Below are 20,707 nucleotides of genomic sequence, written 5' to 3' on the forward strand. Positions count from 1 at the left end.
ACACACACAGAGACACACACAGACACACACACACAGACACACACACACAGAGACACACACACAGACACACACACAGAGACACAGACAGACAGACACACAGACACAGACACACACAGAGACACACACACAGCCTTAGATTGTGTCTGCGCCCAGCAGCACCTGAAGAATAAGAATAACCTCCCTGAATCCCCACAATCACATTTCATTTGTCCAAATGTGTCCAACAAACACTGGGAGCAACGAAGCTTCAGGAAAATGGTCAACGCACAGGACAAAAGAGGTTCGATCCCCTCGCGCAATTATTTCTAAAAGTGACCTGCACTTTAAGCGACAACCACCGACCTGTGGGCGAGTGGAGCGACGGAGCCGCCGTCTGAAGGCAGCGGCCTGTTTATTTAAATTTGAAAGTGCCATAGAAATAAAAACCAATCCGTGCTGGAACTGGAAAACTGATTCATGAGCACAGTAAAGACTTTATACTTTTTATTTATACTAGTTACTGCTGCAGGCTGAGCTGCACCAATCAGAGCAGAGCTTTCCTCTCATCACTGTGACGATCTTAAATCCCTGAACTGCTGCTGCTGCGTCTGTTTGCCTGCGTGGAGATCAATGAAGTTGATCTGATGTAACTTCCTAAACAAGAGGCTGGAGTAACCTGTTAGGGGGCCCGGGGCCAAACTCAGCTGTGGGTCCCTCCAACAACGGTAGAATAGTTGTTCCTGCTTGAAACGCCCGTCACTGTTCTGAACTTTAATGAACGCGTCTGTCTGCAGAAACACTGTGATACAATACAAACAATAAAGAAGACAAACATCAAACCCTCGTCTGCCTGTCTGTCTTTCTAAAAGAATCAATGCAAGTTAAACCACAGAGACAGAGAGACACAGAGAGAGAGACACAAAGCGAGAGACAGAGAGACAGAGAGAGACAGCGAGAGAGACACAGAGAGAGAGACAGAGCGAGACACAGAGAGAGACACAGAGAGAGAGACAGAGAGGCAAAGTGTTCCACAGCCAGCAGTGTGGGGAACCACTAACAGTCTCTGACCTGGGGCCCTAAGACTACAGGAGGGGCCAATCAGGGAAGCCCTGTGTCATAACATGAAGCCCATCAGCTGTCTGTTTATCTGGGACGCTGCCAGGAAGCAGCCAATGGCTGTGCAGCATGTCGTCTGCATGTAGAGCATCACAGCAGGAAGCACAGGCAGGAATGAGGACACACACACACACACACACACACACACAGACACACACACACACACACACACACAGAGAGACACACACACACACACCACACACAGAGACACACACACACAGAGACACACACACACACAGACACTTGTTGTAGTTGTGATATCGAACATAAAGAGAGCTGCTGTTTGTTCCCGGGGACGAGGGAACATGTCAGACATGAAGCCACTCTGTAGTCTGGAATCTGTCCTGCAGACGAGGACAACAGGACTGAGAGAAAGTTCATCCTGGTGTGAATGAATGAATGAAGTCGTCACAGGGGCCAACATTAGCTAACTAGCAGTAAAGACCGCGTGCAGCAGGGGCTGATGGGAAAGTCTTTAGTTCTGCAGGAGGATCACAGAAACAACGACTCTGCAGCACTGAGCCACTCAGCCTTTATGGAGCTCGCCGTGGGCGGGAGGAGCAGGAGCTGTTGGACGGGTTCAGTATGAAAGACGAGTCTTCAGGTGAAAAACCACACACCACAGAAAAATGTCGACCGCGTGTCAGAACGTGATTAACAGGTCGTCAGGTGAGAGTCAGTCAGAGCTTCCTGCTCCTGATTGGACGGTTTTAAAGGAGGTCGGCGGGCGCTCTCAGGTTTCCACGCCGAGCTGCGTTTCTCCTGCACGCTGACAGGCTCACCGGTGAAACCCCCGAGCCGCGCCCAGCGACGTGTCAGCGCAATGACATCAGCCTGCGGGTGAAGGCCGGGTGTGTCCCACAGCACGCCACCGCTGCACCTGTATTCCACACAGGAAGCCAAAGGTCGCGGACGGCTCTTATCTGCCGCCGTCGGTCTGCGAGCCTGAACGAAGATCCTCTGTGTCGAAGAAGCTGTGTGACAGAGAGAGGCGTCTCACGCCAGTCAGATAAACTTTCACTCACATCAGATAAGCTTCACAGCTCTGAATCAGGACCTTCAAGTAGCTCAGGAGAAAACCAGGTGTGCCAGATTCAGTAACTGTCAGCTCCACTGAGTCAACATTCAGCTGGGCTGCCCCCCTAAAGGTGGACTACGTTTATTAGTTAACTGAATCTGATCAGGACACTTGATCTCTAGTAGAAATGGTCCCAGTGGAGGACGTCCCCAGCAGCGTCCACAAACAGACCAGCAGAGACCAGAACACCACCCTGTGTCACGTTCAGCTGCACCACAGGAGGCGTGAAGAAGAAACTCACCACCAGTTCAGTTTTCACTGGATTCATTTATTGGATTTCTTTTTTCTTGCTCACTCCTTTCAAAAACATTTAGAAGCCTTCTGCGGCTCAGCTGGTCCACGTCTGGTGGCTGATCGTGTGTTTGTGGGTTTCAGGGCTGAAATGATTCATCGAGAAACTCGAATAACTAGATTCCTAAAAAGCATCGATGCTTCATTTAACCCATACAGCTGAATTCAGCGCCCTGTTTCACACCGACTGTTATTACTGTGCACAAGGCGCTGATGCTGCGGAGGAAGAAGAGAGTGTGGGATCATTTCAAGCCGACAGAAATCTGCAGCTCTGTGCAGCCAGTCTGCTGGAAAACCGAAGCTCCAGTCCACAGAGCGGAGCCCAAACAAGCTAACGTTAGCATTAAAGCTACATCATGAGCTAAGATGAAAGCTAGCAAAGTAAACGCCGCCTGGAGTTTGGACTGGAACGTTACAGTGAGTCACCAGCCGATCCCGGCGCCAGGCGAAAAGATTTCTGTTCCGATTCCTCGATGACTCTCGATTGCTAACAAAACCGATAGCTGCAGCCCGAGCGTGTCGGTCTTTTAAATGTTTTTCTCTCGTATGAAAGTTGCAGTTTTGTGTTTATGGGGATTTTAATGGAGGACGGGCGACTCCAATGTGGCCACTCGGCCGCCACCTTGGCACCGCCTCCAGGCAGCTGTTGGGCTCCTGTCTGAATGAATGGGCAGAGAGCCAGAGCTTCACTTTCACAGGTCACCACGACATAAAAACTACATGAACAGAATCAGCAGGAAACAGTTTGATAACTTTGTAAAGGTTTAAAAAGCCTTTTTCTGCTACTGCGCATGTACAGCAGCAGATTTTATTCTGATACACGATATGAATCAGCGTTTTCCAGGAAGGGGGCCAAACTTTCAGTTTTACATCGAAGCCAAGTGTGAGATGGAGGAAACCAAAACCTGTCCAGCGTCCACGTGTGCTTCCTATTTTCATTAGACTTCATTCTCCACCTTGTTTTACTCACCAGCTCTGTCCCCACAGACCGAACGTACTCCTCTGTGGCGTATCAGGAGAGTTTCTAACATTAAAGGGACGTGGTTAGAGAGAAAGACACATTCAGGGGTTAGTGCTTCAAGGACAGAACGCTTCAGTACCAAAACCTCGTCCCTGCTGATGACTGACCCCGCCCCCCTCATGAGGTGGAGGTGATTAGAGACACGGACATCAGCAAACAGATGCAACTAATGTTAATCCTGTCAGATTACCCCCCCAGCTCCAGCAGAGGGTCTAATCCTGAATCTGAAGACTCCTCCTGCTGAAACACTACCAGCAGCCTCCTGTTCCCCTCGCCATCCCCCGTCACGCACGATAACCGACGTTCTAGCTGAAGAAACGCTGACAAACTGAAGCTCTGACTGTGGGCTCCTGTACCCGTGGGGCCCCGGGACCTGGATCTATTTATATCCTCAGTTCAAAGACAGCACCAGCAGGACCCGCAGGCCTCAAACAGCATCGCTGATCATAAATAAAGATAAACCTCCAACACAGAAGGATCCATGACTCAGCCCGAGTCTCAGACCCGGACCAGATGGAGCCGCAGGATCGGCCCCGCGGCTCTGGATTATTTAGTCTCACAGCGGGTGAGGAGGCTTTAAGTGGCCCTATTTAATGATGTGGGCCGAGTCCAGGAGGAGGGATTACAGAGGAGATTAATAATCTGCTCTCAGGAAATAAAACACACAAACAGCCGATCCAGATTTCTAGAGTCTGACAGAGTCTCAGAGTCTGGACCACGTCTCCAGCGTCAGGCTGACCTTCAACTAGCAGACGCTGACGTGAAACAGGAAGCAGCGCGATGTTAAAGTCATCATCAGAACAAACATCCTCCTCTAGCTGCACTCAAAGTGAATCATTCTCATTAAAGCAGAACATGTGAAGATAAGGTGATGACGTCACTGCTTCAGGAACCAAACGCCGGTGCGGCGGCTCCCTCAGAGCAGAGCTCAGCGGGGCTGGTGCGAGCCGTTTGTGTCCGAACCACATTAGTCTCCTCGCACTGACACAGGTGGAGGTGCAGAGCACGCCCGAGCTGCTGAACTCAACAGAATCAGAAGGGAAATCTGCAGCCCAGACGGCGGCCTGATGACCAGCTGGTGGCGGTGCAGCGAGGTGAACTGAGGGAGGATGAGGGGAGGACGGTCAGCTGAGCAGCATCTGATGTTCGTCAACGAGGACGAAATGTTTACTGCCAATCAACCGACTGATTAACGGACTGATCCTGATCTCAGAGAGGGACCTTTATCACGACTGTGACGCGGATCAGTGGTCAGATCTCTCGCTGGAACCTGGTCTGTGTAAACAGTCTTTCTGGTCTTTGCCGCTTCACGTCACATTCAGCCACCAGCAACGATTTGGGGTTCAGTGTCTCGCCCAGGGACCCTTCGACACGCAGACTGGGGGAGCCGGGGATTGAACCACCGACCTTCTGATAAGTGGACCTCAGGGTCCGTAGACGCAATACAAACAGACTTCAGAAGACAGCGTTGGTCGCTCACTCTGAGCCCCAGCTGTTCTGCTTCTCTGTCATGTTCAGTAACAAACTGAAACTCTTTGGACTAAAACTAGATGACAAAGTCACGCTGGACTTTTTTCACCATCTTCTGGACAAAAGAATGGGCAGATTAACAGATGATGGAAAGAATCGCTGACTCTCAGCAGCAGATTATAAAATCTGTTCCTCATCTCATTGAACAAGAATAATCAATAACTCTTCTGAGCTGCCTCCACTTATCATCAGCCCGTTTATCTCAGCCGAGAGATCAATACCTGCTGAGTTCAGCGCAGCCGTCAGAACTTCACCTCCATTACAAAGACCTTACAGAAAGTAGAAAGGAAAGTCTGGCAGCTCTGAGGTCCTGGTCCTGGTCCTGGTTCACAACATTTAGCTGGACCCGCCGTCTGTCTCTCAGGTGAACCACACACAGAATCAGGAAGTCAGAAACTTTAAAGCGGCTTCATTCACGAAAATGAAAACAGCTGACTTCCTCTCCACAAGCACTGCATCCTACATTTCCCACAATCCACCTGGACGGATCCTCCCTGTCAGGTAAACAGCCAAGTCTTTCAAAACTCCAGCTTGTAGTGTGATGACATCACAGTGACCTTTTGAATGTGTGTCAATAAAGGTTTGAAATCAGGTTTGTTGTTTTATTTAGACACTGTTTATAAGACAGAGGTCACACACCTGTCTGCTTTAACTGTAACATGAGAAGAAGAAGAAGGTTCTGCACCTGTCTGCTCAGTTGAACTCATTTACAAATACGTACATTTAAAGCCGAGCGTCGTTTACAACAAACAGAGTCTAAGAACATGACTTGACTTAAGATCTGTCCACCCAGCTGGAACAGTCGGCTCACATATAAACCAGCACACAGCTACAGTTTGCACATGATTTAAACTTTTGCTCAGGATCACCTGCAGCCGCACGCTAACCTGGCTGGAACGAACAGGCGACTCAGCACTCAAAGTCTCACAGAAATAACATGAAGTCTGGTTCGTGTCGAAAAAGACAGGGAGGTCTGAAGGCTGTGAAAGTTTAACCTGGGAGAGCACGGGTCCATGTTAGACCGAGTCCAAGCTGGAATCTGAGACTCCGGCGGGAAACACACGGACTCTGTTCCTCGGAGTGACGTCGCTGTGGGTTTCAGGTAAAATGGCTCACCTTTGTGTACAGCTCGTTCACAGACATGCTCCCGCGAGTATTCCTCCCTGAACGAACACACTACGTCGGCCGTGTTGTCGCTCCCGTTAAGGATCCATCATAATCCGTTCATCCGGAAGTTTGTTCCTCTAAACCAGGTGAGACACCGGACACCTTCCAGTCCGCATGTCCCCGGCCAGGTACAGGTGTTCCCGGTGCAGTACGGGCAGGTGCTCCCGGTGCAGGCAGCCGATCCCGGAGGAGTTTCGGTCAGGCTGTTTGGCGCAGCTTCAGCTTCAGTAATCGATAATCAGTCCGCTGATCAGGACCTGCGGTCACACATCCGGCGCGAGGACAGAGCCGAGAAATGAGCAGTAAATCCAGAAAGAACAGAAGTAATAAAGATCACTTCCTGTCAGCGGAGAGGGATCCACACTCACACACTCACACACTTACACACTTACACACCAACTGGATCAGCGGAGCACTGCAGCAGGATCACAGGTTCTCAACATGAGGCTCGGGACCCCGGAGAGGGTCACGAGAGGATTTACGCTCACGTGTTCATCAATACAGTCAATACAAATAAATCAACCCCCCCCCAGCTCAATGTCTATTTGCTGACACATAAAATAATATTTTATAGTTTGTTTTGTTTCTTGCAGGAGGCCATGCTCCGCAAAATAACTACCTACAGGCGACACATTCATTTGTATTTAATCAAATGTATCTTACAGGAAAAAGGCATTTTCCTCTGGCTCCCTTAATGTAAATATATATCGCCTGTAAATTGAACACAATTACAAAAAAATGCAGAAATGAGAAAAAATTAAATGAGAAAAAAATCTGAGGACCTTTTTGAGACGAGCCAGAAGAAATGTTGAGAAAGAAAATTGTGTCATTTTGTGTTTTCTGTTAGAGTTACTGTGGGGGGGTTACCCCGGGGGGGGTTACCCCATGTTACTACATCTTATGTCATATATTGATGGAGCTGCTGCATCATGTTGAAATATCCACGGCATGTTTTAAACGTGTTTTTCTGCTGTTTTTAGAATGAACAATTACACTGTGGTGTTTTCACAGCGCTCACTCACCATCCATTTACACACTGTTAATCAGGCATATTTGTTTGATTTGACCAACAATCTGATCCAGTTTCACCAAAATCACCGATTAAAGTTTTGTCTCATCTGATAAACAGTAAATTCCTAAAATTCCTTCCCCCACTTCAGCACGTTCACCAGAACCAGTGAACAAAGTTGTAAAGTTTGGTTTTTGTACAGGAGTGCTGCGTCCAGACAACTCGGAGCGCACAAATCTCCAACATGCAAGTAGAAAAAGTACACCTGAACGCAACATCAAAGTCAGTAAATCCTTCTCCCCCGACTTCATGCAGCTGTCTGACGTCACAACAGCAGCCCATAATGTAAAACAATCAAATAAAAGGCAACATGAAGTACATCCACCTGCAGTTAATTAAGATGTCATCAAGGTTCCAGGAAACAATCTCTGAAAGTCACCTTCTCTGAAGTTATTCGGGAAAACATCAGGAAATAAACGTATCGATGCAGCTGCACAGGAGCAAAGTTAGCAGGAATTTATTTGTGTCAGCCATGTTTGGCATCGTGCGCCTGGAACGCTTTTAGGTCAGTTTCTTCGTTAATCAGTCAATCGTTGGGTCGATATGATGTGAGGAAGAACTCGAGGAGACGATGTTAAACGTATCTTTCTGCTTAAACAAAATAGATTCAATTAATCAACTTGTCATTTCAGCTCTAACTGGTTGCATTGTGGGAAATGTAGGATCCAGTGTTTTCGGGCAGCCTCCTCCTGGCCTCTGATTGGTTAATCTGATCACTGCAGAGAAAGAAAAGACTGAGCACACCTATAAATGTACCTAAGTACTCTCAGCAGATTGTCATGTCATATTTTCATATATTGTATTATTATTATGTCTGTAGTGCAGAGAATAATGCAGTGCAGTAAAAAGTACTATATCACTGTATATCCCCCTGACATGTAGTAAAGTAGAATTATAAAGCAGGAAATAAGTTCAAAGACCTGAACTGTACTTTAGTACTTGAGTAAAAGTGTTTCACTACTTTAACATGAGGAAATAAAAGTGAATAAAGATTCACAAACACAATAAAGTGGGCGTGTCATCGAAGGAGGTTTCAGCACATTATACCTCTAACTAAAAGTACTTTTACTCGTTTCCCATTTTATTTAACCGGGAGGAGGCCCACTGAGATGTGATCTGGGAGACCTGGTCAGAACAGCCTGGGAAACACCTACACGCCTCCTGAAGGGCCCCGACCTCCCGAGGGGCCCCAGCTCCTCTAACTGGAGGGTCTTCTGTCAGGAGTTCCACGACGAGGATGCGCAAAATCAAAAGGCAGAACCTTCCAACTTTAAACAGCCCTGGAGACTTTAAGAGCTGCTCCGTGTTGACAGAAGTTAAGGAGGCCGCAAAGGTATCTGGGTAATCTGGACGGGACCGTCGCGTAGCTGAGGCCACTTTATACGTTTTCCCTTTTACTCAACAGATACAAACTGATCACTCTCTGAGCTGGGAGGCTGGTTAGAAGAGGAGAGAAACATTTAAACACTGCGTTCACATGAATCCATAACTCTCAGCCTGAAGTACATTTTGCTGATAATACTTTTTTAGCTTGAGTAACATTTTGAACGCAGGACTTTTACCCTTAGCAGATTGTCACGTGTTCCTGCTGCACTTTAACTTGTAGGTGACGGATTCTGACTCCTTGAAAATGTGCTGACCCTCCTTCAGGCCTCCAAGGAGAGCGGTCTTATCGCTGTGCAGCTCTGGCAGGAACTCGCTGATAGTGTGTGTGTGTGAACATTAACCAGAGATCAGCAGCCTCTGATGCAGTGAAGACAGATAAAAAGCAGCTTTACCTTAGCGTACAGGTGGTACTGTCTCGCCATCGCGTCCCTCGGCAGGTCCTCCGGTGCAGTCAGAAGGTCCCGAACATACTGTGCTGCTTCAGCTCAGCTGACTGTGGAAAGCAGCATATCTCAGACCTGTCTGAGCATAAACTGTTATTCTTACATCAGGTAATGAGTCCACTCCCAAACCACTCCTTCTGCAGGTATGAGGTGTTTACCTGCTTGCGGCTCTGAGACGCCGGTCCACCCAGAACAGGCTTTATCCTCCTGCCACAAGCGTGAAGGCAAATGGTTTTATGAGAAGTTTCTCACTCTGCACACGGGTCAGGTGTTTCCTGCAGCCGTGCTAACAGCAGGATGCTAACAGCAGGATGCTAACGTACGTGATCACGCTGAGCAGAAACTTTTTCAGAGGTTAGGGTCAGCTGGGATTCTAGACAAAGAGAGAGTCCGTCAGGCCTTCATGTGACTGTTGTGTTGCTTTTAATTTCAGTTTACTTTAATTTACATTTATTCATTTAGCTGACGCTTTTATCCAAAGCGACTTACAGCTGCTCTACATGTCAGAGGTCGCGCCTCTGGACAACGAGGGGTTAAGTGTCTTGCTCAGGGACACAGTGGTGGATGGTCACAGTGGGGGATTGAACCTTGAACATTTATTTCAGTTACTTTTTAATTGATTCTTAGTCTTTCTGTGTTTGTAGATTTGACAATATGTTGAAACAGTTAAAGCAGCAGTCGGTAAAAACTGAACGCCTCTTTGTCTTTTGCCTGCTGCTGGTTGTTTCTCAGACGCTGCCGAGCCACAGTACGAACACTGTGTTAGAAACTGAACCTGGCTCTGATTGGTTGCTTTCTTCAGTGGATTCTTGAAAATGGCATCAGGAGCAGTAGGAGGAGCCAGAGGAGCCTGATTATCTGTGTACTGCTGTCAGGACGCAGAGACCGTTTCAGTAAATATGCCAAAAAGTTTAAACTTTAAAACCAGCTGCAGCTTTAAATCTGCAGGACTTTGACATGTAAATGAACATCTATTAAATTCAAGACAGACGAGTTCATTAAGCCTCGCGCCGCCAGGTAACCCTCTCTGCACTCGTAGTATACCAGGGTTTTTATATCTGGTGTCCATGGCGACGTTCCCGCTGGAGAACCAGTAGGGATGTTTTGTTTAAACAGATTTAGACAGATTCATCTCTGTGCTGACTTTACTTTTCACGTTGACTGTGTTGAGGTGTTCGTGTTATTCTGTCCACCCTGTCACCATGTGTGATGTAATGACGTTGTGCAGAAACAGTTTCTGTTTGGTGTTTGCACAACATTTTCCAAGAGACTCTCAGAGACGTTGAGGCCGGTTTCACAGAGCAGCTGGAGTCAGAGTAACATCTTCACACCCTGAGAGCGTTGACGCTGAACTCTGAGCGAGTCCTGCGACGCGTCTATTTAACCTACTGAGACCGTGTTTAATGATGACGCCACTCGACTTTGAGACTTAAGAGTTTATTAAAATTACAAAGTTCTTTCCAGGAAAGTAGAAACTAGAAAAAAGAAACCCGACAAAATAAAGTGTCACCACGTTCCTGGAAGCAGCGGTGGGAGAATTATTCAGATCTTTAACAACAGTAAAAGAAGCAGTACTTTAATACTGCGTTACAGGTGAAAGTACTGCATTCAAAACTGTGTGTTATCAGCAAAATGTACTGTCAATATCACAAGCAGAAGTACTCCTGGAGCAGAGTGATCGACTTTAAATTAAACAACAACAATCTTTATCACTGATTATTGAAACATTTCACTTCACATCAAACTGAATATCTTGTGACGACTTTATTACTCTGAGCCGAAACTGACAATAGATCAGTTTTCAAAGAGTCGCTGTTTCTTCCTGCTGGGTGATTCTTTCACAATAAAACACACCTTCGGCAAACAGCGTATTGCCCAACGGGCGCCAGGATACTGGCCCTCCAGGTGTGAGTGCTGTGTGTCATCTCGTGAGCTCACGCTGTGTCTGTTTCAGCCTGTTCGTCTGGCAGCTCACAGAGTTTGCTGTATCTTTGTCTTCACTACTAAAATCTCTAAAGGCTCGCAGTCACCGACACAGATTATTAGAAGAATAACAATTACTTGTTAACTGTAACAGCAGCTCTCAGGATTGTGATGAAATGTGCTTCAGTATGAGAAGCTGTTTTAACATTTACTCCTTAAAACTTACTACTCGCTATTTAAAAGCTACTAGTGTTTATTTATTAGTCACTAGTAACTGTTTCTGTTTTACTAGTCATGCTTTTACCTTGTGTTGTTTCTGTATTATTGTCTTTACACTTTGTAACTTGCTCTAGAAATAAAGATTATTATTATTATGTAGATACTAGTGATTATTTTAGATACTAGTAAAATCGTCTTACTCGTAAAAATGAAAATGTTTCCAGTATCTTTTGGAATAGTTACTAGTAAGTAATGAACGGGTACTGGTATATAATAGATACTAGTAAAATGGAAATGTTTGTAGTGCCTGTTGGAACAGGAGATATCTGAACTGCAGATAGATATAAATGGCAAAAATAAAATATATGGACACTAGTAGCTCGAGGTTAAGTACTAGTCCTAATGAATAATTGCTAGTAGCTCTTAAATAGCGATAAATGTTAAAACAGCTTGCTGTAGGTTCAGACCTTCAAGTCCCCCTCAGGATGAAGTGTAAGTTCTCCTCTAGCGCCCTCATCAGGCACTGACCAGAACTGATGCTATACCCATCAGCTGTTTACTGCATGCTAACACGCTAACCTAAGATAATGAGCGTGTCGATGTTAGTCTTTACTGAGGACCCGGTTTACTGAGGACGTCACACTGTGAAAGGGGGGCAGGTCCTGGACTCCCTGAGATTATTCAGTAAAACTAAAAAAGAAAACTAGGAAATAATGAAAACTCTCCTGCAGTGTTGTAACTAAATATATTGGACAGGAAGCTCTTACAGGGTTTCTCTGCGTATCACGTGTCCCCCTTCTGTTCAGGAGGCGGACCTGGATCCCTCTGCTCGTCTGAAAGGATGTGAGGCGGTGGTGTGAGATGCGGGTCTGGACAGGATCTCCTCGGCCCTCTGTTTGTACTGCTCCTGCAGGATCAGACCCTGCTGGTGCTCCCTCTCCGCCTGATCCCTCTGCTCACTCCGAAGCTGCTGCTGGTGCTTCATCTGAGCCTTCAGGTCGGCCTGATACGCCTCGCGGGTCTGCTTCTGACTGCGGGGACCAACAGAGACCAGATCAGGACCAACAGAGACCAGGTCAGGACCAACAGAGACCAGGTCAGGACCAACAGAGACCAGGTCAGGACCAACAAAGACCAGATCAGGACAAACAGAGACCAGATCAGGACCAACAGAGACCAGGTCAGGACAAACACAGAGCAGGTCAGGACCAACAGAGACCAGATCAGGACAAACAGAGACCAGATCAGGACCAACACAGAGCAGGTCAGGACCAACAGAGACCAGGTCAGGACCAACAGAGACCAGGTCAGGACCAACACAGAGCAGGTCAGGACCAACAGAGACCAGGTCAGGACAAACAGAGACCAGATCAGGACAAACACAGAGCAGGTCAGGACCAACAGAGACCAGGTCAGGACCAACAGAGACCAGGTCAGGACCAACACAGAGCAGGTCAGGACCAACAGAGACCAGGTCAGGACCAACAGAGACCAGGTCAGGACAAACAGAGACCAGATCAGGACCAACAGAGACCAGATCAGGACCAACAGAGACCAGGTCAGGACCAACACAGAGCAGGTCAGGACCAACAGAGACCAGGTCAGGACCAACAGAGACCAGGTCAGGACCAACACAGAGCAGGTCAGGACCAACAGAGACCAGGTCAGGACCAACAGAGACCAGGTCAGGACCAACACAGAGCAGGTCAGGACCAACAGAGACCAGGTCAGGACCAACAGAGACCAGGTCAGGACCAACAGAGACCAGGTCAGGACCAACAGAGACCAGGTCAGGACCAACACAGAGCAGGTCAGGACCAACAGAGACCAGGTCAGGACCAACAGAGACCAGGTCAGGACCAACACAGAGCAGGTCAGGACCAACAGAGACCAGGTCAGGACCAACAGAGACCAGGTCAGGACAAACAGAGACCAGATCAGGACAAACACAGAGCAGGTCAGGACCAACAGAGACCAGGTCAGGACCAACAGAGACCAGGTCAGGACCAACACAGAGCAGGTCAGGACCAACAGAGACCAGGTCAGGACCAACAGAGACCAGGTCAGGACAAACAGAGACCAGATCAGGACCAACAGAGACCAGATCAGGACCAACAGAGACCAGGTCAGGACCAACACAGAGCAGGTCAGGACCAACAGAGACCAGGTCAGGACCAACAGAGACCAGGTCAGGACCAACACAGAGCAGGTCAGGACCAACAGAGACCAGGTCAGGACCAACAGAGACCAGGTCAGGACCAACACAGAGCAGGTCAGGACCAACAGAGACCAGGTCAGGACCAACAGAGACCAGGTCAGGACAAACACAGAGCAGGTCAGGACCAACAGAGACCAGGTCAGGACCAACACAGAGCAGGTCAGGACCAACACAGAGCAGGTCAGGACCAACAGAGACCAGGTCAGGACCAACACAGAGCAGGTCAGGACCAACAGAGACCAGGTCAGGACCAACAGAGACCAGGTCAGGACCAACACAGAGCAGGTCAGGACCAACAGAGACCAGGTCAGGACCAACAGAGACCAGGTCAGGACCAACACAGAGCAGGTCAGGACCAACAGAGACCAGGTCAGGACCAACAGAGACCAGGTCAGGACCAACACAGAGCAGGTCAGGACCAACACAGACCAGGTCAGGACAAACACAGAGCAGGTCAGGACCAACAGAGACCAGGTCAGGACCAACAGAGACCAGGTCAGGTCCAACAGAGACCAGGTCAGGACAAACAGAGACCAGGTCAGGACCAACAGAGACCAGATCAGGACAAACACAGAGCAGGTCAGGACCAACAGAGACCAGATCAGGACCAACAGAGACCAGGTCAGGACAAACACAGAGCAGGTCAGGACAAACAGAGACCAGGTCAGGACCAACAGAGACCAGGTCAGGACAAACACAGAGCAGGTCAGGACCAACAGAGACCAGGTCAGGACCAACAGAGACCAGGTCAGGACCAACACAGAGTAGGTCAGGACCAACAGAGACCAGGTCAGGACCAACAGAGACCAGGTCAGGACAAACACAGAGCAGGTCAGGACAAACAGAGACCAGATCAGGACCAACAGAGACCAGATCAGGACCAACAGAGACCAGATCAGGACAAACACAGAGCAGGTCAGGACCAACAGAGACCAGATCAGGACCAACAGAGACCAGATCAGGACCAACAGAGACCAGATCAGGACCAACAGAGACCAGGTCAGGACCAACAGAGACCAGGTCAGGACCAACAGAGACCAGATCAGTCTCACAGTAACAGGAGATGAACGCTGACGTACCGTCTTTTCTCTTCCTCGTCCGTCACCTTCATCTCCTCCATCACTCTGCTCAGCTCGTCTCTCTCTTTGGACAGCTCCACCTGTTTCTGCATGTTCTGATCCACTGCAGCGCACACAAACAAACAAACAAACAAACAAACAAACAAACAAACAAACCATTTTTAAAGGATCACTCCAGTTTTTTTGCTAGTATCATCTCACAGGCATCACGTGCTGCTCAAAACAGATCAAAGATCTTTTGCTGTCTCTAAAGCCGAGTTCACTCTACACGATTTTTAGCCGCTCGCCGGCCGTCAGGCTGCGATCGGTCGACAGTCGTTATGTGTGAACTACTCGACGACGCATCAAAACGGCTCCCCGACACACTTGTGACACAGACGTCTGCCAGATATCTAGCATGTTAAACATCTGGAGGATTCGGCCGACTCGACCTCCAGCCAATGAGAAGTCCCCTCAGCTCTCTGTAGCTCAGACGATCGCTGCTACCTGCGAGTGCTGATGAGTTACGGATTTAGATTTTTGAACACTGAACTTTCTTATCAGCTGGTGACTGTTTGGTACGATTTCTGAACGGCCAGAAGAGAAGCACGACGGCGCGCTGACGTCACACGTTGCCCTAAAAGACACCTTCACTCAAAAGTTCTGCCGTCTGACTTCCTGTCTGTGGCTCTCAGCTCATTGGTTCCTCCTGAACACATAAATCTTTAAAAACTCCTCACAGGTTTAAAGTTTCATGTTTAAAAGGCTCAGTAATTTCTAACAGCTGCTCGCTGCAGTTCCTACCAGACAGACAGGAGGACACAGAGCATCGGGGACTATTTTCAGCGGCGGATGTGCAGAACGTACTTTTTTGTTGGATCTGCAGACTGCGAGCCTCCATCACCTCCCTCATCAGTCGGTCCCGGGCCTCTCGCTGCACCCGGCTCTGCTTCTCCCTGTTGGTCCAGACCTCCTTCAGCTTCTCCTCGATCAGCTGCTCTGTCTCCTCCTCCTCCCTCTTCTGCTTCTGCAGCTCGTCCGACAGATGCCGCCGGTACGCCTGCTGCTCCCGCCGCAGCTCGGCCTGACAAACAGAGAGCGGGGCAGCAGTTAGCGTCAGGCTGACCTTTAAAGACAGGGACACTGAGGGAGGAGGTTCTGATCCCTGATCAGGTCTCAGGGACCCCTCAGTGTAGTCCCCTTTCATCCCATGGAGAGGTCCTACAAGCTACGAGTCCAGAAAACGTGTTGAGTTTATTTATATGATGTCTGTCCTGATCGCTGATAGCAAAACATTTAAAGTGTCAGCTGCTTTTATTTATTGTTTTTTATATATTTTATAGATTTATTTATTTGTTTATTATTTACACATATATTATTTATTTATTTTTATATTTTATTTATTTTATATTATTTTTATATTTATTTATTATTTATTTTATTATCATATTATTTTATTATTTATTTATTTATTTAAATGTCACAGCTGATCTGAGTTCATTACTCTGAGGCCCCCTACTGGCCAGTGTCAATAACTACAGCGAACACGGAGGTACTTCACTGGTACTTGTAGTATTTCCATTTCACAGCGGTGGAACACGAAGGGATTTTACTCAGGACGAGAGTGAAGTACTCTGTGAAGTATTTGCATCTTATTTTATGAGCTCATCACATTTTTGTCTGGTAGTATTTAAGTACAAGTACCTCAAAAGTACTCGAGTAAATGTACTTTGATACTTTCCACCTCTGGTCAAATGTGCTGAAAAACATCCCCAGTGTTTGCATGAGTACTGATTATTAGTAAAACAACTTTGTGTCCAATAAACAGTATTTAAGGTGGAACACATTAGTTCCACCTTAACAATTGTATCATGACACAAGTTCAGTATTTATTACAGTATTTACTGTTGGTAGATTAATCATGAATACTTTTACTTTTTATTCTTAAAGTATATTTTGCATTAATAGTACTTTTACTTGAGTGCAGTATCTGAGTACTTCTTTCTCCTTTCAGCTGCGGTTAACATGTCGTAGTGAAGGTCCAGGCGCGTTTACCTTCCTCTGAGCTGCTTCCTGTTTCTCGTCCGTTTCCTGTTTGAGCAGCGTCTGCAGGATGCTCATGTCCAGCTGCAGCTCCTCCTGCTGCTCTCTGGACAGACGCTTCATCTTCAGCCGCAGGCTCTGATCCAGCTGCCGCCGCCGGGCCCCCTGGTCCTGGATCTTCTGCCGCTGCTCGCGCTGCAGCTGCAGCCGCCGCACCTCCTGCTGCTGCAGCTGCTCCACACAGAGAGACACGGGGAGGCTGTGAAACCCCTCCGGACACGACAGGTTTCTGTGGCTCACTTTTCTTTTTCAGTTTAATCAAGTAAAATTCACAGTAATTTAAGGTTTTCAAAGTAAAAGTGTGAAGGTGTGCGCACCGTGAGCCGAGCCTCCTCCTCTCTCAGCTCTCTGTGTTTCTGCCTCTGCCGCTCGGCCGCTTCCATCTGAGTCCTGATGAAGTCCAGCTGCTGCAGGTTCCTGAGCTGCTGCCTCTGCGCCCTCTGCTCCTCCCGCTGCTCCTTGGCTCTGCGATCGGCCTCCCACAGCTCCTCAAACAGACGCTCCTCCCGCTGCTGCTGCTGCCGCCGCTCCTGCCGGCTCCTCGCCTGGGCGGCTTGCTCAGAGCACACCTGCCGCTCTGTGCGGCGGCTCTGGGCGGCCCGCAGCTCCTCGCACTGCTCCCTGCAAACACTCTGCACATCACTCCGGGCTGCACGACTTTTAATGTGAAAATCTGGAGGAAGTGGAGCAGGCGTGTTTACCTGAAGAGTTGCTCCATCTTCTCTGAGACCAGCTGCTGTCGGTCTCTCTCTCTTCTCTCTCGCAGGGTTTTAGCTCGCTCTCTCATCTTCGCCTGCCTCTCCACCGACGTCTCCATCCTGTCCTCCATCTCCTGCAGCAGCTGCTGCTCCTCCGCCTCCAACAGCACACGCAGCCTGGGGACACGCACAGGTGGAGACAAACAGGTGGAGACAAACAGGTGGGCACAGACAGGTGGAGACAAACAGGTGGGGACAAACAAGTGGAGACAAACAGGTGGGGACAAACAGGTGCAGACAAACAGGTGGGCACAGACAGGTGGAGACAAACAGGTGGGGACAAACAAGTGGAGACAAACAGGTGGGGACAAACAGGTGCAGACAAAAGGTGAGGACAGACAAGTGCAGACAAACAGGTGGAGACAAACAAGTGCAGACAAACAGATGGGGACAGACAAGCGCAGACAAACAGGTGTAGACAAACAAGTGCAGAGATAAAGGTGGGGACAAACAGGTGGACACGCACAGGTGGAGACAAACAGGCAGACATAAAGGTGAGGACAGACAAGTGCAGAGATAAAGGTGGGGACAAACAGGTGGACACGAACAGGTGGAGACAAACATGTGCAGACATAAAGGTGAGGACAGACAAATGCAGAGATAAAGGTGGGGACAACAGGTGGACAAACAGGTGCAGACATAAAGGTGGGGACAAACAGGTGGACACGAACAGGTGGAGACAAACATGTGCAGACATAAAGGTGAGGACAGACAAGTGCAGAGATAAAGGTGGGGACAAACAGGTGGACACGAACAGGTGCAGACATAAAGGTGGGGACAAACAGGTGGGGACAAACAGGTGGACACGCAAAGGTGGAGACCAACAGGTGGAGTCAAACAGGTGGGGACAGAAAGGTGGAGACAGACAGGTGGAGACTCAGATCATGTAGTCTTCTGGTTCTGGTTTGATGACTGAAGTCTTGCTCTGCATGTAGTGCAGTAAAGTATAGTAGAGTTTAAAGTAACATAAAGTACTAGAGTAGATGCATAATAGAGAGCAGCTGGCAGACAGACCTGTCTCTCCTCTCCTGGATGTGGACCTCCTGCTGGTCCAGAGCGGCTCGGACCCCCCTCTGGATGGTTCCCCTCAGGTGGCGCCCGTCTGAGCTCTTTAGCCACGAGTTCTTGATGTCCCAGGTCTGCTGGTACTTTGCGAACTCCAGGACTTTGTCTCGGGCGGCGTCCTGCTTCTGCCTCTCCAGGATCAGCTGGTCCGGAGGCCTCGAGGACGGGAACTTGGCTCTCTGTTTGACCCACAGACACACGTTTAGAAACCAAACCTGAGTCTTTGACTGGAACAGGAAACAGGTCAGAGTGCGCAGCGGGACAGCAGGAGGCACAGCACCTGATTTCACCAGACTGAAAGAAGATTTATTGATCGCTGATAGAACAAACCTGCTTCTGAGATAAACGCCCCCCCAGCTTTAATAAATAATAGTACATCTTCTATAAAACTACATAACTTCATTCAACGCAGAACACGAACAGGCTGGAACAAAAAAACTGTGGTGAAAAGTATTTACTCAAGTAAAGCTCTGAAATACTTATACTTTGCATTTTACTGCATAATTCTACTCTAATATCTAATATTACTAACACTACATATATTTGACATGATGCTTAACTGACTAATATTAACTTTAGATCCCGTGTTTGTTTCAGCCGTTGGAATAAACGTGATTAATATTACAGTTAGTTAAACGTTTTAAAGGCAGGTATCAGTGTGTTGTATTTCTCCGGGTGTCGGGGTCTCACCACGGCCACTGACTGCGGCGTCGGTCCGGTGACCTCGCGGCATCTTCTTCTTCTTTCACTCTGCAGCATTTTTAAAAGTCTCCGTCTGGAGGATGCAGAAGTCTTTACTGACGCACCGCAACACTCCAAACAACACAGGGGCGTCCAGCTGCCATGGTGACCACAAACACGTCGCCGCCGGGCCCACGTCGCACTACAATACCCATGAGCCTCTGCGCCGTCGCCGTGGAGAAGGAGCCGGTCGGAGGCAGCAGCGTGTGAAACTGATCCGGAGCCGAAGCGAACCGAAGACTTCAGCGTCCGCTCCGCCATGAAGCGCTGTGATTGTGACCTAAAACAAGCTCTTTGCTGAGCCCGCAGACTTCTTGTACCTTTGACTTTTTAAAAATCATCTTCTTTAAGCACGATTATGAGTTTGTGTCCTGCCACCTGCTGGCCAGAGGGACACATCACAGCTGCCTTCTCTTCAAATGAAAATGACAGTTTGATTTAGCTAAACAGACTTTCTGCGTGTGATTTAATCCATACAGAGTTTTAGACAAGCAGCACTTTAGTTCTGCTTTTAGTTCAGGTCGACGTGCTTTACTGTTTGCAGCTAAATCAAAAAGTTTGCATCTCTCAATATGACATAAAAAGAATTTATTCACTTTAGCAGTTATGAGTTACAAAACAATATAAAGCCTATATTTGATATTTTCTATGGCGCAGTTATAAAGAATCAGCCCTTGTGATTTTGAAATTCTCAATTTCTGTCTTTTGTTTTAGTCAACGGCTTGTTAAAAAATAATATTCTACTTATTGGCTGTTAATTAACGCCACATTTTACATTCCAGAGTCCTGCTGAAACGCTACGACGGAGGCCTTAAGGACCAGCGTTCAGAATCTGCACAATAATACCTGCTCTGAAATAAATGAACTATCTAGTACAAGTCTGAGCATCAGCATACTTTTCAGTAAGATCTCTTTTCAGGTGTCCTTTAATATAAATGAAGGGAGGTATATCAATGCAGAAGTGAGACTTTCCTCAGTACAGTCAGATAATATAAACAGCTGTGGACGACTGACATTGTAATTGGAAAATGATCAATCAGTAAATAAACATTAAATGCACCAAAAATAAATGTAGCCATGAATTAAACGATACTATAAGACATAAATTGATATATCTCTTAAGATGCTTCTTTATTTATATTAATAATTACTAATATTATTTATTAGTTTGTTCTTTGCATTTTGCTATCCGATTCATTTAAACAAAGGTTTTTATTTCTGTTTCCCCTTTCTTGAAACTAAACATACGAAACAAAATTAACCCCAAAATTCACTAGAATGCCAGAAAACAGTCTCTGGGTTGGCATAGTTACCAGGTAAGGGGGGGGGGGGGGATGACTGAACACATTGTGATTCCATCCGTGTGTGGAGTGTCGGAGAAACTCAGGAGGGTTTTCATCAAACACCACTTCCCTGTTTTGTAAAACCAAAAACACGCTGAGACAGACACTGGTCCACCCGAAAGACGTCTCAACTGAGAAGGCCAACTTCTCAGGTCAAGACTCAGCAGTTTACTACGTCTGAAGGATAAAGGGCACTCTT

At 47.7% G+C, this 20,707-nt stretch overlaps 1 protein-coding gene across 1 annotated transcript; it reads right to left on the minus strand.

Annotated features, from left to right (window-relative positions):
- Positions 1 to 10,501: 10,501 nt before the first annotated feature.
- cfap53 (cilia and flagella associated protein 53) lies at positions 10,502 to 20,244 on the minus strand. Its single transcript, XM_038734397.1, has 8 exons — positions 19,115 to 20,244; positions 18,374 to 18,603; positions 17,303 to 17,476; positions 16,919 to 17,222; positions 16,554 to 16,772; positions 15,366 to 15,582; positions 14,520 to 14,622; positions 10,502 to 12,253 (listed from the first exon to the last, which is right to left on the minus strand). The coding sequence occupies exons 1-8, from the start codon at positions 19,424 to 19,426 to the stop codon at positions 12,025 to 12,027; spliced, it is 1,788 nt and encodes a 595-aa protein (XP_038590325.1). The 5' UTR covers positions 19,427 to 20,244; the 3' UTR covers positions 10,502 to 12,024.
- Between the last annotated feature and the right edge of the window lie 463 nt (positions 20,245 to 20,707).

This window comes from Micropterus salmoides, unplaced genomic scaffold (assembly GCF_014851395.1).
Source record: "Micropterus salmoides isolate LMB-PRFRI ecotype aquatic unplaced genomic scaffold, ASM1485139v1 Ms_hic_scaffold_20, whole genome shotgun sequence".
Classification (NCBI taxonomy): domain Eukaryota; kingdom Metazoa; phylum Chordata; class Actinopteri; order Centrarchiformes; family Centrarchidae; genus Micropterus; species Micropterus salmoides.